This window comes from Mus pahari, chromosome 18 (assembly GCF_900095145.1).
Source record: "Mus pahari chromosome 18, PAHARI_EIJ_v1.1, whole genome shotgun sequence".
NCBI lineage: Eukaryota > Metazoa > Chordata > Mammalia > Rodentia > Muridae > Mus > Mus pahari.
Genome location: NC_034607.1, coordinates 31,508,661 through 31,526,471, shown reverse-complemented (window position 1 = coordinate 31,526,471; position 17,811 = coordinate 31,508,661). Strand labels below are relative to the sequence as shown.

Below are 17,811 nucleotides of genomic sequence, written 5' to 3'. Positions count from 1 at the left end.
ATGAAATTTTCTGGAACGTGCTAAGAATCAAAACCTACAGAGCCAAGGACTTACGTTTTCATTACCTCCCCAGGGAAATGTATTTTTACATTTTACTGCATGTCACCAGAAATAAATCAAAGTTTTCCAGTGAGCACATCACCTGTGGAGTCTCAGGATAGTACTCTTCACCTTCAGCCAATGGAGCTTTCTGAAGGCGCTCCTCTGCCACCACAGCTGGGCATTCACCCAGCCAGGACAGTAGCAGCATCTGAACTGCTCTCTTCCTGCCGACCTTATTTTCTGGATCAATTTACACGGGTCTTCTCAGCTCCCTGTGCTGACTTACCTCCATTTCCTGTTCTGCCCTGTTCCTTCCATACCTAGAATCTGACCAAAGTGTTCCTTTGATCTATCTGGCTGAAGATGTTCCACACACAGATGCGAACTTACTAATATTCATCTACCACCTGTTCACAGAGCACACCCCCATCCTGCCCTCCCCCCTCTTTTTAACTAGGGCTGGGCTGAAGAGAGCTGACTTTGTCAAAACAGAACCAAGAACAGCCACCCCCGCCCCTCGGCTGCTTTGCTCGACTTCTTTGTTATAAAAGTGTTAATAGATCTGTTTGAAAATAGGATTAAGAATTACTCCAGCAGAAGACAATGCACAGGATAAGAGTATATTTTATTAGAGATCTTATATTACATATTCCCAAAAAGTTATAAAAATCTTCCAAGAGAAAAATATCAAAACCTGTTGATTTCAATGAGCAAAATAATCACAATGAAAGTAAACATTTTCTTCTAGACAAAGGACTGTGAAACCACTTCAGCACAAGTACAACAAAGATAATTACAATATCTTCTAACATCATACAGCATTTTCTTAAATCAATATTTTTTTTTTTAGAATGCTGATATTTGAACCATGCACCTCTCAACAAAATTAAAATTTCAGAGAGTGGGGAGAGAGTAGCGAGACAGTCTTGGTCCACTGAGCATCTGTGATAACAGATGTACCAAGCCTAACCAAACAGAACCCCCGATGTCATGTCTGAAGTGTGGCTGGCTGCTCACGTATGCCAGAGAAACCAGTTCCTGACCATAACCCAGAGCAAAAGACACCCTCTCTTCATTTCCCCAATGATGTAATGTGAAAATAACTTGAAAAAGCAGAAGCTTGCTGGTTAAACAGAGTTTCTGCTTCACCTGTGAATAAGTAGCTGGTGGCCAGAACACAGGGTGGGCCCTCCGTGTCTGCTGTTTTTGTTTATTATTTATGTCAGCCACTGGTTTCATTTGGCCTCATCAGAACTTCTGTAGTGATTAAGCAGAGTCACTTAACCACAAAGCACAGTGAACATCCACAGGAAGGAATACACTTAAGATACAACAAGAAAATAGATCATATTCCTGGGACTGGTGCTTGGTAGCCCTAGCTAGCATCGCAGAGGTTACAGGAGGAAGTGGCTTTGCTGTACTTTAGTTGCTTATTCGCCGACAAATGAGGAAGGGAATGTATGTCACATGCTTACTGCATGACTTATACCCTTGCAATAGTCCTGTCAACTCTGGTATTTCCTTAATGATTATAGGCAAAGGATTTTATGAACTCAACAGAACAGTGAATGTAGGAGCTGCGTCCTGAGGAAGAATCCAGATGACTATCAGAATAAACAGTGAGGCAGAAATGATTTTCTCTGTAATGTACTGGAATGACAAGAGGTAAGTGAAGGTTTAAAGTCAAAGAATACTAAATTAGGTTAAGACACCGAGGAGAATTTTTCAAAAGTGTATATAGCCAGAGCATTCTTTCTATTCCAAAATTAAATACTATTATTCTATAAAAAGAAACAATGATCGCAAATGAACTCAAAGGTCCCGTGATGGCACATGGGCTAGACTAACACGCTGAGTTTACCACACACAAATGTTTGGAACATGTTCTTTAGTAAGGAACATCAAGATGAGCTACACACAGCGGATTTTACAAAACAGTCTATTTTTAAAGCGTTCTCTCTTTAACGTGGTTAAGTACTGTGAAATGCAAGCAGTACTTGGATCTTGTGGGTTACGAAATCCTTGCTTCAACTTGCAGTTTCCTTGGCAGCAGCATATTTTAATTAGCAATATTTTTCTCCCTTGTTTTGTTTTCTGACATCTCAGTACATTCAAATAGTCAAAATGTTTAGAGTAACATCACCACAAATGTAATGACACAGATCAGGATGTGGCCAGCATTATCAAGCAAAAAATTTACATAATTTATGTGTCATAGAAAGTACCCACCCCCTACCCCCACCTCCCAAACATTAATATGGACAGTAATAAGATTTAACAAGACTTATAAAAAAATAAGGCACATTTATTTTTGATATGGTAATTTAAAAATAGAAAACCCCACCTTGGAACACCTGTATTCAAATGAGCTGTATAGAAAGACACCTTGTGGTACCTAAAATGGAATTGCTTCTTCTGTTTTAGTGACACTGGAATAAATTGCACCCATCCCATGTTGTCAAGTAATGAAAATACACCTCTTTTTCTACTGGTGAACGACTAAAATTATCACTTTTTTTTTTTCTTTTAAATGTATGGGTAGGAAACCGTATTCAAGAGGTTCATTGGGAAAGAGCATGAAAACCAACTACATTTATCATAAGGGTTGAGGGATTGCACTTTTCCACATTATTTTAACACACAAAATATTCAAATTTGTATCAATGATTACAACTACTTTGGCCATTAAGCTGTTACCTACCAACTTCTGATTTTTCTTTCTATTCAGGTCAAATGGGTATTTCTTTTTAAAAAAAAAAAAAAGATCAGAGATAAGAATACTTCTAGAGACTCTCCTTACCGCCCTCAATGCAAACATAGTTAGTTAGCATTTAACCTGAGGTACAGTCTGTTGAGGGCTTATCTTTCAACAGTTCTTCATTTTTGTTGCCTCAGTTCACACTGATAACCGTAGCTGCGGGACAAACTCGGAGAAAGAAACCTTTTTTTTTTTTTTTTTTTTTTAAAGAAGGGCTTTTTTTTACTAGATTGGTTTAAAAAAAAAAAAAAAAAAAAAAAAAGAATCACAGAATTCATGTTCTCACAGTAGCCAGAAGCTAAAGTAATGTGCTTAGTTATTGCACGTTAAACCAAGGACGGTAACAAAGCCAGAGTTTCTCTGCCCAAGTCTGAGTCAGGTTCACCTCAAGCGGATTCGGAACGTGCTGATCTCCATGGGGCTCAAGCTGACTTCACTCATGTTCTGGGCGTCTGGAGGGGAGTGCATCAAGGACAGCGAGGAAGGGACAAGACTCTCCACAGCAAACTTGTTGAAAAGTTTTGAAACAGACATCTAAAAAAAGCAAGTGACAAGATTTACAGATTCAGAGCAGCGCGGAGACTTGCACATTCAGATCTGCCCCGGGAGAAGGCTAGTAGCGCATCTATAAAATCAACCTAGGGAGAGCGCAGGAAGGAATAGATTTACCTGCTGAAGTTCCCTTCTGAGAACATGAAGGGGAGAGGACATTACACTCCCGAACACAAACCATCCCTGAAGACATGTGGCTCTGAGCTACTCTGCCTTGCATTTCCTTTAGTTTTACATGAGGACATTTTCAACACAAGAGTGGACATCTAAGAACCAAGAAATCTCAACAGTCCCAAGGGCTTGAAAATCATCAGATTCTTTGGTCAATATTTCTCCATAATAATGGTGGCGATAAGACAATTCCCCCTGACCCCCTTTCCAACAGAATTGAAAAATAAGACAGTTTCATGATAACAAAATAGCTCATTGTATTACCGGCCGCAATCTATAGAGACGTTAGGAAAATATATTTGTCACTTTACCAGGTTATCCTAAAGTGTCTCTTGGAATAATATCCCTCGATTATCCGATTATCCTTCTTAAGACTTAATACCTAAAAGGTTCCTTAGGTATATGCAGATCATCAGTACCAGAGTGGAAACACACAGGAAAGTGGGGTAAAGACAACCCATCCAAGTGACCATTCTTCTCAGACCTTGGAACGTGTGCTAGCATGTAGAGTTGGGACAAGACTGCTTGACTCTGTTCTGTAGTGTAACCTATGGAGTTCTGGCAGAAAGTTGGCTGTGCCAAGTTGCTGGGTGTGCAGACCTAGCTATGTGCAGAGACCAGCCAGCTAACTACTTAACTACTTTGTGAGTCCTGGCTCTCTTAGAGGCAGGGGACTGGATGTTCATCCTTCCAAGAAGATGCTGATGAACTGCCAGAAGAACTTGAGAAAAATCAAGAACAGGCAACCAGTCCAGCAGGGTGCAGACTCAAGGGTTACCTGATCTCCACGGTGATGACTCATACGCCAATCTAGATCAATCAGGAGACCCAGACACATTTATTTCTCCAAATGAGTCAACTGACATAACCTCGGCACAGCTACCTCTGGTTGTATTCAGTGATTCCCTTGACCATGGTTTTGATGTTTATGTCGTAACTTCACTGCTGTACCAGGTATCTTCCGGTATTTTAAATCTGCCCTAGCCTTTGTGGAACGTGGGTTTAAACTACCAGGGCCAAGCTACATGGTATGTGAGCACAGATGGCCCTGAGGAGTTGAAATTGAAGACAAGAGGTGTATGTAATGAGCTTGGCAGTCTCAGAATGGAAGACCAAAGAAGTGATAGGAATATGGCCTTCCAAAGTGTGCAGGCTGCAGCTCACAAGAACAGAACTTTAGGTAGAGCAAGTGTTTTGTGGAGATGAAAAATCTTGAGCTGGCTTGCAGGCAAAGTGTACAACTGAGTTTGAGGCAAGAAAAGGCTATATTGTACTATCTGCAGAAAGTGAGAATCCCAAAGCATACTGTCTTGACTAGCAAGATAGACTCTTAACTTACCTTTCCCTGAGTAGTGGAACAGGGTAGCCCTATGCCTCTGCTGGAGAACTGGCAATCAAACACTTTCCTGTGGAGGATCAAGGCTGCCTCATCCGAATAACCTTTGCCCATCTGAAAGTGAGAACACCAATATATCATGCAAACACTGAAGTGATTATTTCTAGTACCTCACACACTCTTTGGAGTCTGCACATTTATTCAACAATTAGATACTAGTAATTCATCCCTTCAAAGATTCCCCACTCATTGGCCCATTCTTTTCTCTTTTCCCAAAAGTCCATAAGCTTACCTCAAAAGTCCTGGTTATGTAACTTTGTGCCTTTGTTTCCCCCATGACCCTTAAAGAGTTCTTTTTACCCACATATTAATACTGCTTTATCAAAGGATCTGAAAATAAAATCATTTAGTTTTTTTTATATACACGTGCATTGAATAAAACACACCTAAATTTAGTCCCAGTTTGGTCACGTGATGAGTTAACACCAGCCTTAACACAGAGAGGCACTTCTCTGTGAAACACTGCATTTGGGGGCTGCACTAACATTTTTAACCTATATTGCGTTGCTTCATTATTTTTATGTCAGAGACATTTAGATTGAATTAGGTATGCTGGACCTGCCCACGTTTATTAACTCAGTATGTCACTTAAGTTCGCATTCAGAAGTCCTCCTGGGTAAAGACTCTCTTGCACCCATCTTAAACAGTGATGCCATGAACAATTCAGATTTGTGTGTGTATGGCGTTAGGACTATCTTATTATATTTTGTTTTTGTTTGTTTGTTTGTGTAAAGACGGGGTCTGGGGAGATGACTCCATGACAGAAAGCACTTTGCCAAGAGAGCCTGGTGACCTGGGTTCAGATCCCAGAACTTCCATGAAAGGCAGAGGCATAGTACACGCACCTATAATCCTGGCGGGCCCCAGGAGAAAATGAGAGATGGATACAGCAGACTCTCTGGACACTCACAGGCCGGTTAGCCTGGCTTACTTAGCAGGAAAGACACCCCGCCTCAAACAAGGCAGAAATGAAGGAATCAACACCAGAAGGCTTCTTCTAACTTGCACATGTAGTTCTCCCCCACACATTCACATATAAATTCACACACATGCAAATGATAACAAAATAAAGTGTAAAGATGTTTGTGAGGATGAGCAAAACGAATTAAAAAATCATTGGAACTTTGAAGAGTTGTACTTATACGAAGGGGAGCTGTCTGCTGCTAGAGACCAAGTCTGAAAAACACAAGTTACTTTTCTTCTCCAGCCAGAGTCAGCACACCCAAGCTCACGGCCATCGTCACTAGAGGGCAAGCTCTGTGTAGTGCGCTACTGGACGTCTTTTCTGAGGAGCTGCTAGCATCTGCACTGGATCTGATGCTAAGAGGCCTGAGCAGAGTCTGGCTGGGAGAGCATATATTATGCTTTGCTCTGGTAGTTTTTCAATGGCATTGCAGGATTTTGTTTGAAGGGAGAAAAAAAAAATGCCATTTGAAGAACTGAGTCACAAGGTGACTTTGACCCACATAGCAGCTCTAAGTGTCTACATGATTAAGATGTCTAGTAAACCTTCAACAAAATGCTGTGCCCGATATACACCTCACTGCAGAAAAACAGCACATAGAAAACCCTTCACTAATTATAAACAGATCACCATCTGAACAACAAAGAGAACTCCGTCCCTACCAACCATGGCACCTGGGAACGACAACTCACTTTAAGCATCTTTTTGTCTATAAGGTGGAACTAATGTTGGTATACTTTCTGCAAAATTCATCCTCTGGATGACTCCTGAGAAATTCTGCCTATAGTGGTCTCACGGAGCTTCAAAGGACAGGGTGTACTAACCCAGAAGCCAAAGATTAGTGGCTCAGAACCCAGGTCGGACTCGGCCAGCCTGAATTCTGGCTCTGTGCTCTGCAATTCAGTAGCTGTGTTCAGTAAAACCAGGTTTTCTTTTTATTTTATAAAATCAAGAGGAAATGAAAAAAATCCAAAGATGTGGTCCAGTGTGTGACTTATGATGCCCTTGGCATGTTAGCTATTTGTATTTTTAAAGAAATTCATACAAAATAAGTGATTATTTTATAAACATTACAAGTTACTACAAATGAAATTGTATTATCAAATTTCCCCACTGACATTACAGTTTTCTGCTAAAGAATAAGAGAACTGTTAAATTACACATCTATAGTTACATGTCAAAGTCCCCAACTGTCTATATGTGGACTCACAGATTAAATGGCCCCTTAATCACTCTTTCAGAAGCACTCGCCACTATTAGCTTAAAACATGCAGGATTTTTAACTCTCTGGACCGTTTATAAAAGCTACTTAATCTAGTACTGTAGAACATTCCTAAGATATGTACACATATGAGAGAAATCTAAATGGAATCGCCAAATGACAGGGAAGAGATGCCCCAGACAGATATCTTTCACCAGCAAGTGAAGCTTCCAGTGTCAGGGATGGGTCACATCTAGTTGATTCTGTGGTCAAGGGGACACTGTGGAAATTCTCAAACATCCTGGGCTATTGCCAAGGCTCACTGATTGCCTTCAGCGAACAAAAGGTTAAGGCCATTGCTAAAGACATTACTTCTGTATCTCGATGAGTAGAAACTTGAGCTTCACTTAAATTCTTATTCATAAATTCATAAAACTACTATTTTCCTAAAGGAATATAGCAATAACTCCTACTGTCATGTTATAATCATAGATCAGGGTCTTGCTCAGCAATCACTAGAGGAACTTCCTCTAGCAGTAAATAGGAACTAGTACAGAGAGCTACAACTGGACAGTCATCAGAGAGTTGGAGACCTTAGAGCACTCATACTAAACGGGATGTCTCCACCAAACAACCTCCCCTCGGGGCTCAGGGATCTATGCAGAACAGGAGGCAGACAGACTGTAAGAGCCAGGGGCAATGGATGACTCAAAGGGAACAAGGTCTTCCAGACACAACAGGAGGGACACTCAGGAACTCCCAGAGACTGTGGCAGCATGCACAGGACCTGCAGAGGTCCAAGTCAGAGTGGAGATGTTGACACAACCTCCACCCCTAACCGAGGAGCTATCTGCAACTGATGCCACTTGCAAAGGAAAAATTAGTCTTCTCCAGTGGAGTCTCGGTGTGTACATTACTACATCTTAGGGCCAGCCCATGCCCAGGAGTCGTTGGCTAACAACATAAACTCAATGGCATTTTGTAAACTTTTAATCTTACTTGCTTTCTTTGGGTTAGGCTTGGGACCCCTTCAGGCACTCCCTCTTGGAACTAGACACTCTGGGGAGGACATGTGTAAAGGCTGGCAAACGACTACCCCCAACTAGACCCTCAGCCACAGACAGCTGCCATCTCCAGTCATGTGAGCAAGCCTGCCCAGTCCTAGTGCTGAGGTGGGGAAGTAGCTGTGGGCTTCCACTACGCAAGAAGCTATATGCAATGGACACACCTCAGGGCAGGCACAATGCCCAGCAACAGATGGCTAACACAAAACAAACCCAAGGGAATTTTCATAGACTTTGGTCTCATATTGATTTATTTGGGATTTTTTTTTTTAAATCTTATTTGTCTTTTATAGTTCCTGATTTAGTGTGTTGCCTGTTTGTTTGGGGGGGGGTGGGAAGGCTTGGAGTTTTGAGGAATTCTTGAATGGGTGGGAACGATCTTGGATGAGTTGGAGAAAGAGAAAGCATGATCAGAATATATCCATGAATTTTTTTCAATAAAATAAAGTAAATCAAAAATGGAAAAACTGTTCATTTAAGTTGAATATACATTCAAGAAAACTTCATACATTCACAGAGGTATACTATGTGCTCTAAGAAAGCAAATAGATTGAGATAATTTTTAAAAAATCCACTAACATGTTATTAATATCAGGACCTCAGAAAATGAGAGGGTTGTGGGTGTGTATCATATGAAAACTGCACCAAGTACTATGGTAGACAACTGCCTGCCAGATAGGCCAGGTCACATGTAAGTGTGAATCACTGAGGTCAGGCTGGGTGTTCAACAGTCAACAATCCTCACAGAAGTCATTCGCAGAGATAAGATCAATATGCGCAGAACTGAGCTGTGAGGTCAGTCCTGCAAATGGATGCAGTGTGGGGAGAGTGATCTTCCCAAAGCACCCCTCAGAGGAAGCCAGATCGAGTGAGGTCTGGTTCCACAAACCAGTCATGAGATTCTGAACAACCATTAAGTTTCAGTAAATGCAGGGAGCTGGGTGAGAAGCCCTTCAGTAGATCAAAGCACTGTGGCAGGGGCAGCGACAATTAACACACACTGAACACAGGCTGTACACGACTACAGTGACAGTGACTAACGCACACTGTACACAGGCTGTACGCCAGACAAGACATATGATGCTTTGCACGGACAAACTTACTTTATGCCACCACAGCCTTTATGATGGCTAACAAAGCTAATGAAATAATGTACTATTAGCACGTTTGGATATGCAGGGATATCCCCACCACAAAGCATTCTCTCTTACAGTGTCCGAGCAATGATCACTCACAACCCTGGCTTAGTACCCTCCAGGACCTGACCCAATTCACTGCTGACTACACTCTGTAAGAGCAGATGAGAAAGGATAGTCCACAACATTTCTAGCAGTATTTCTCCCTTCTTATTTCCATGCTAAGGAAGAGGCAGCACAGGATGAGCCCTACCTCTGATCAGACTCTCCAAGGACAGCATAGGCCACACAGCCTCCTTCAGGACTTCAAGGCGTTCACATACGAAGGCACAGCTAAACACCTTGTAGGAATCCTTCTCTAAACTGCTCATATTCTTCAAGAATTTAGACATTTATAGAAGCATACTTACTAACCCACATAACACCCATCTTCATTGTATTCTGGTAGGGAGAGCCTTAGAAAATCTCACATTTCACTGCAAGTCCCCAGTCAGAAGAAAGTAACCAGTAAAGATGCATTTTCCAGGACACTCATTAAAATGCCCAGTAACAGTTCTTAGTGTTGATGAACACGATGAGACGATGGATGTTAAGGGAAGGTGAGCAGTTGTTCTTAGATATGTACAACAAAGAATATCCCACCCCTTCAATTTTCACCTTTCCAGAAGCTACGGAGATCAATAAAGCACCAATCAATTCTTATAAAACAGGAGAAACGAAAACCTCAAAGTGCCACTTATGAGAACGGGGGTGGTGGTATAAACAAGTGGAGAGAGAGAGAGAGAGAGAGTTTCACATTAGAAGCGGCACTGACTTTGAAATGATTGGTTAACTATTTGCAAGAACAGTTAACCTTAAACAAAAAAATCACACAGAGAACAGAGCAATACGTGCGAATTAAATGAGAATGTCACAACAAAAATAACAATGGAGTAAGTTGACAGAATGTGAGCTACATGTGATTTTTCAAAGTCATAAAGCAGGATGGCACTACCTCCCAGCCGGATGCCAGGCAGTGGCACCACCTCCCGGCTGGATGCTGGGCAGCATATCTCTTTGGCTTGCTCTGTTACAAGACTGATTTGCAGGTCCACCCTGCGGAGCTCTGGCTCATGATCTGTCTTCCCATGGGAGCTGCAGGAATCTGAATGGGAACGGCCCCCACTGGTTCATGCATTGGTGGAATTGTTTGGGAAGGATTAGGAGGTGTGGCATTGTTGGAGGAGGCGTGTCACTGGGGTGGGCTTTGAGCTTTCCAAAGCCCATACCATTCCTAGTTAGACTCCCTTTTGACATCTCCTCGTTGTTGTCTCAAGATGTGAGCTCTCAGCTACAGCGGCAGTGCTGTGCCAGCCTGCCTGCTTTCACGCTTCTTGCCATAATGACAATGGACCAGACCTCTGAAACTGCAAGCATGCTCTAACTAAATGCTTTCTTTTTATAAGGTGCCTTGGTCATGGTGTTTTAGGACAGCAACTGGGAAGTAACTAAGAGGAGTCTTTCAGCATCCTTTCTACCAAGAGTCCCCTTTCCTTACAGAGTTATCCTTTCTTGGTGCCCTGGACTTTCTGGCAGTGTTCATGTTACCCAGGCTGGGACCTTTAAAGAAGCTTCACCTGAAGTGACAGATGGCAAAGGGAGGGCAGACTGATCAAGAGAAGGAGGCGCACAGAAGCGAGGGTGAGGAGGCACGTTAGGTGAGAAGGTTAGCAGTTACATTTGCAGGCAGCAGCCGGAATGACCTGGCTCACACCGCGCTCTGTGACAGGGCTCCCGAGGCGCCTGTCATCTCATTACACATACACAGTATGGAGTTACTTTTCAAATACAGAAAGCCCAAGTGTAAATATGCCTATATAAAAGCATAAGCTCATCTACTAGTAACAGGATAATGCCCACAAATTTGGAACTTTTGTAAACAGAAACAGTAATTCTGAAAAAGATCAAACAACACCCTCTGCGTCCACAAACAGGACTCAGAAACAGGCCTAATAGGGGATTTTATCTTAATTTAGTCTCTAACCCTTATTTTAAATGGAGGTAACTTATTAATTTCTAATCTCAAATGGGAAGGGTTTTCTAAATTTTTATTTTAAGCTATTTTAAATAAATTATTTAAGGTAGTTATTTAAATTGTTATTACATGTCTAGGCTCTGCTATCTATAGACAAACAGAGCCAGAATCATCAAGTTTGGTACATTTGTTAGAAATCTTTGTTTCTGAAGGTCCCGGGCGTGAGCCCAGTTCAGAGGATCTGAAGACTGGTTCTCAATCCCACCACAGAACCACCTTCTAGCCCAACCTGGCGTTTCACACTCACTGCATGCCCGCCCTCCCTTGACCTCTCTCACTGCTCTCTGAACCCATAATTCTTTTATCCACGATCAGCAAGAACCAGGGTGAAATTTAGAACTGAGTGGCCAAGGATGGGGACTGGGCAGAAAAGGTGCCCCATAATGCCACTACCTGCAGCTAGCAGGCAGGAAGGATCAAGTGCCTCTGTCAGACCTACTGGGAAAATGTTAACTGACACACTGGCAGTGTGAACCTTGGGTCTCTCTTAGACACTGATATCTGCATCAACAGGGCTATGTGGGGAAGGAATCACAGTATCCAGATGATTCCCACTGTCATATACTGAATGTTGCCAGCGCGTGGAGCCAGGAAGCCAACGCAGAATCCTGAAATGGAGGCTATGATTCACCTGTCAATCCCTCTCTGGCTCTGCAGTTAACTCTTTGGCATCTTGTGGAGTTACAATGGCTACCATTTTTAGGCAGCTTCACCAAACAATGGTCTTTCCTTTTGTAAAGGTTAAGGGACAAAGAGCAACTTTTTATAGGTGTCAATGGACCCGTAAATCTCCTGTGCTCTGAACTCTGGACACACGCTCAGAGTCCAAAGCTAACACAGGACCTGGCTAACAGATCCGATCACACAGAAACAGCCTTGTGCCTTCAAGTTCTGGTTCCACGCCAGCATGGGACAATGCCGCTGACATTTCAGTACTTCCTGTTCAGATCTTGATGTATGCTTGCTCTCTCTTCCCTCTGCCCCAAATCTCTCCTTGCTCCTCACAGTCGCATACTGTAAGCTTCATCAGGATCAACTGCCGTTTTACTGGGTGTTTCTGTCTTCCAGAGCCTTTCCAAACATCATTTTGCTTCTCATACCATCCTTGGGGCAGGTATGCCTGACACAGACTAAGCCAAGTCAGCAGTCTCAAGGTCCATGAGAAGGCAGGCGGCTGCAGTCAGTAGAGTGTAGGTAGCCTGGACAGAGCCCAAATGCACAAGGGCATCAACGAATCTGGTAGGAAATGGGATTTTCACATGGGTGGTGGTGACAACTGGCCTTAACTGTCAACTTCATACAGCCCGGTGTCATCGACAGGGAAACCCCAGAGTGAGGAGCTGTCGTTAACAGATGGTTTGTGGATATGTCTGAGAGGAATTCTTTGTCTGATGGATATAGATGGATGCAGGCCACTGTAGGCAGCACCATTTCCCCGGTAGATGGTCCAGGGCTATATAAGAACACTAGCTAAGACTGTGAGGAGGCCAACAAGAGCCCTCCATGGCTTCTGCTCTAGGTTCCTACTTTGAGCTCCTGCCCCAACTTCCCTCAGTTGGAGATTGATAGCTAAGAGTATTAAACTGAAATAAAACTTTTCCTCCCAGAAGTTCCTTTGGGCCAGAGTGTTTTATCACAGCAACAGGGACAGAGGCAAACTAGAACAGAAGTAATTAGACTCCTAAACTGGAAGACAGCCAACAAAAAAAGGCCATAAAGTTGCCATTAAAAAGCAATGATGTGAAAAACAGGCCAGTCTTGGACTACAGAGTTGTCTCTACTCTCCACTGAGTGACTTGGGCAACTAGCGGGACTCCATGAAAAGCAAGCCTTTAACACAATTCCAGGAGAGGAGTCATCTATAAATGAGGCTGAGGGACACTGGCCAGAATCCCCTCAACTGTCAGAAGCCCTTGGCATTCTCGGGCTGCTAATGAGCCCTACATCTATGTCAAGACACCTGTGCTGTGGAACCTTTCCTGCCCTTTGTTCCCTTTTAGCTTATGAATTAGTGACATGTTACCTCAAAGAGGCTACCTGTCCCTCATCTGTTCTTTCCATGGACCACCCTGGTTTTCATGGGCCAAAAGAAAAGACACATAAGAACATGATAAACACTAGTGGAAACAGTCTCACAATTCACTTATTCAAAGGAGGCCCTGTTCCATGTGTGGGCTCTGTTCAAGGCAGGAGCTGTAGCAATGGACAGAAGAGCTAAGCCTCCATATTCTGGCCACAGGTGCCGCTCATGGCTTTCACACTTGTTCTTCATTCTGCCGAGCGCTTCCTCTCACTGTCCTTACAGCCTCTCAGAAACCTGGATGGGCCTTCTTCATATCCTGACCTCTCCAGGCTTCTACCCCAATTCTCACCCTCCCTCAGGGGCCTCTATCCACCCTGAGCATACATGCATCACCTTCTCTGAACTGCTCCAGGCACCGTCTGCCACCGCTCACTCTTACCACCATTTAACCTGTTCATCTAGTTTCTCTTCTGCAGTTAACTTTCTCCTCCCACTAGAAACAACACCCGAGGAGCCCAGGGCATCTGTCTGTTGCCAGCGGTGAGTTCAGTGTCTGGTTAACAGCTAGGGTGCTTAACACAGATTCTGCATGGTCACCTCACAGGATCGAACAAGTCATTCTGCACACACACACATACACACACACACACACACACACACACAGAGCTAGGCACTGTTTGATTTCATTATTTCAGGTCACGCAGCTTCCTGCATAGCCTGGCGTAAGTTCCTTATGTTGGGTATGAAGTCTGTAAATGCTTAACATCCACTGTGTAGACGTCCATCCTTTCTTACCGAGTTTGCCTTCTTTAGTCTTAAATCCTTCTTTCATGTTAGGTTGAGCTACTCCCGGTCCTTACACTGAGTCCACGTGCTACAAGATATGTCCCGCAGGATCTCTGCCACACACAGCATCCAGCTTTGCGGTGGCTTGCATCGCACTTGATCTGCACTCACTCCACATGCAACCTTTTCTACTTTAAAATATGGATGTAAATATAAACCGACACACACTATCAGTTATACTGCAAACCTAAGAAATTCCTTCCAGGCTCTCGGACATCCTAAAAGTTCTCAACACAAGAGCAAGGTCTGCAATGCTTTCAAACAAAAGATATAAAAAAACCTAAGCATCTCTTGTGGTCAATACATTCAGTGTTTCTCTGAGTGTGAAAACCCTGGCTAATAAAATTCAATGAAGTGACAAGAACTGAAGAGCCCAGCTCTGCCTGCATCATGAGACCCCCAGACAGCACAGGCCTCTATGGACGGTAAAGGATCAAACTCCCATCCATTCACCACACAGGACTGCCCTGAGAGGTAAATAAATCAATATTGGTATTTTTTTTTTTAAATCAGAGAAACTGCAAATTAACAGTATAATGGCCAAAAGGTGAAGCCTTCGTAATCATTTCACGATGCTCAAGAATGCTGACTACATGTCATTTTGAAGTTTTAATTCATCTATGTGTGTGGTTTTGCTTTCTCTCTGTCTCTCTGCCTCTGTCTCTTTCTCTCTGTCTCTTTCTCTCTCTCTCCCTCTCCCTCCCTCTCTCTCTCTCTCTCNTCTCTCTCTCTCTCTGTGTGTGTGTGTGTGTGTGTGTGTGTGTGTGTGTGTGTGCGTATGTGTGAAACACAAGCCCAGATGAGTGGGAAGGGAATCCTGGAGTTTAGTTACAGGCAGTTGTGAGCTACTCATCCGGGTTCTTGGGAACTAAACTTAGGTCCTCTGCAAGAGCAGGCTTGCTGAGCAACTGCTCCAAAGCTTACCCCTGGAACCAAGTCTAGAACACAAGAAGCTCATGCAGACACATCTTGGCATTTACCTTTGACTGTATTGTCCGCAGGTTGACCAGATGGATATCACAAGGTAGTGAGGACTGCAGCAGAGGAAATTCACTCAGCAGCTCAAAGGCAGGGGAAGGGAGCTGGCCACTTAGTACCATGGGGAGGAAGGGATGGTTGAGGAAGGATGAAGTCATGTGGCTGAGGAGGGAAGGGTAGCTGACGGGGCTCTTCTTCTCTTCTTCCTGTCAAGAGGAAGCACAAAAGCTTACATGTTTTATAGCTGCAGCATCCATCAAATCAATTCACTGCCTGACAACGTTTAAATACAAAAATACACGATCACTGTGAGGTAGACTTCACGGAAGACCGTAACAGAGAATACACAGTAGAGTGTCAAGCTCACAGAACACAATCCAACAGTGTACAAGAACTCACACATTAACCATCTCCTCTACCTAGTTAACACTGAAGATACTAAAGGTAAATTCCAGTTTGGATAGTGAGAAGCTTTTTATGAAATCTCCCAACAGACCATGAACCCTTCAAAGTACAAGAAACATAATGTCCCATGTCTCACACAATGTCGAATGTCATGCCCTCCTCAGGGTTTCACCCACACACTCTTGAGTTCATTTGACACATTTAATGAGGCATAGATGGAACTAAAACTATATTTCTTTCATAAATGATAAAAAAAACCTTTGAAACCTAAACCTCAACACCTGATGCACTTAAAACCAAACCAAACCAAACCAAACCAGTCCACCTCGTTGTATTGGCACATGCTTATAATTCCAGCACTGAAAACAGAAATTAGTCGTCTTGGCTAAATACTGAGTTAGAAGCCAGCCTAAGCTACATTGAGACTACCTAAAGATGTAAACAAAACAAAATTACCAAAAGAACCTGATGTTTTCAAGACATAAAAAACACTGGCAACATATTTAGATCATCTGTGATCTTTGAATTTGGCAAGTTAGCACTAACGTCTTCAGCCTATTTTATTTTAAAACAGGAGCTATTCTGTATGCTATTATATAATATATACATTTATATAGTACCCTTTTACTCAGCACAATTTAAAAATACTTCACTCTAAGCTGGAATGTATCCTTATGAAGCAACATTTATTTATGTCAAACATCAAATAAACCTACCAGGGTTAGGAACCTGGTAAGCTAGATAATATAAAACATTGAAAAATCAGCTGGGCCATGAGGGTACATGCCTTTAATTCCAGCGCCCAGGAAGCAGAGGCAGGCAGATCTTTGAGAGTTCAAGAGCAGCCTGGTACTCAAAGTGAGTTCCAGGATAGCCAGGGCCACATTGAGAAACCGTGTCTCAAAAAAAGAAAGAAAAGAAAATTTGAAAGGGTCGACCCTTAGCCAATGATGCCCCAGGAATAATAGGAGACATGTAGGAAGCTACATTTTATGTGTTTAATTTTTTAAATGACAAATGTCTTTAGGTTTTGCATCTTTTTGTGTGACTCAGCACTCAAAGGTTTGACTTGTATATCTGTGTGAAAAGACTAGATTTACAAGATACAGAGCTTAGATTTCAGAATGTCAGACTAGCTTTGGACAGAAGGGTGGTGGCAGAAGGCGACTTACACTGTGCCAGAAGCTCAGCTAACAGCCGAAGTCATTACAATTCAGACCATGGAGAGAAGAATACTTAATGGCGTCAGAGTATTATGGCTGCAGTATTATGATTCTGACAAAAAAAGTTAGTTGTAAAAGAATTGTATTGAAATGTATCCACATTCTTTGTAAAGCCTGAGTAAGGCGCATGAAGTAGCCTTCTTCAACAACACTGCCATTCAACGCAGCTTGCAGAATAACACGGCCAGAAAGGGAGCACACTCGACGAGGCGCTTAAATGGACTCCTGGATCAAACGACGCCATAATCTAGGTCAGGATTGCTGACAAATCATTTTTGAGTAATGGAAGATGAAAGATTCCAACAGAAAGGAAAAGACGGCCTTTTAAGAGTCAAGAGGCATTCGGTCCATTCTCGGTCAAGATGTATCCAGAAAACACTCTTCGGTTTTGTTCTGTATTGGAGGGATCCTAGACACTTGGGGACAGAGGATGCACTGCACTGATGAATTATCCATTCGGAATGCTATGCATCTATACCAATCCTCCAAGCCAGATCTGTTCCCTTCACCCTGGTATTTTCTTGCTTGGGCTGCTATTACAAAACCCAAATCCATAGAACTAGGAGCTCCAAGGATCAGACCTTGGCAATGCAAAGCGGAAACCTTGTGCAGGTAAAACCCAAGGATGGCACCCCAGGCTGCTCTGTGGATCTGAGAACTGCCACCATCCACTTCTGCACGGAATAAACAAGGTCCAGAATCAAAGATATTTCGACAAAATGGTGTAAGAGGAAACAAGGGTTTTAAATGCTACTAGTCACAGAATCAAAGATCTGTCAGTTTCATTGTTCTCAGCAAGACAAGTGAATTAAGAGAAGGGTGTACTCAGTTCTCTCCATAGAGTCCAATGGACAAATAACAGTGTTGGGGCTGACCTGGACTGTAAATAGAAGTCTCAGCCAGGGTGTCCCATTCCTGTTCTTTCTGATGAGAGGGACTCAGCGGGATGCCTACTGTTATGCTTCTCAGCTCACTAGA

The 17,811-nt window shown here is 42.9% G+C and overlaps 1 protein-coding gene across 1 annotated transcript in view; it reads right to left on the bottom strand.

Moving 5' to 3' along the window:
* Positions 1-583: 583 nt before the first annotated feature.
* The window catches only part of Man2a1 (mannosidase alpha class 2A member 1), a 154,759-nt gene continuing 137,531 nt past the window's right edge, over positions 584-17,811 (bottom strand). Inside the window, exons 20-22 of the mRNA XM_021217692.2 lie at positions 15,208-15,411; positions 4,863-4,973; positions 584-3,334 (exon numbers count right to left, since the gene is read on the bottom strand). Coding sequence (XP_021073351.1) covers positions 3,182-3,334; positions 4,863-4,973; positions 15,208-15,411 — 468 coding nt within the window. The 3' untranslated portion in view covers positions 584-3,181. The remainder of the gene's footprint in view (positions 3,335-4,862; positions 4,974-15,207; positions 15,412-17,811) is intronic.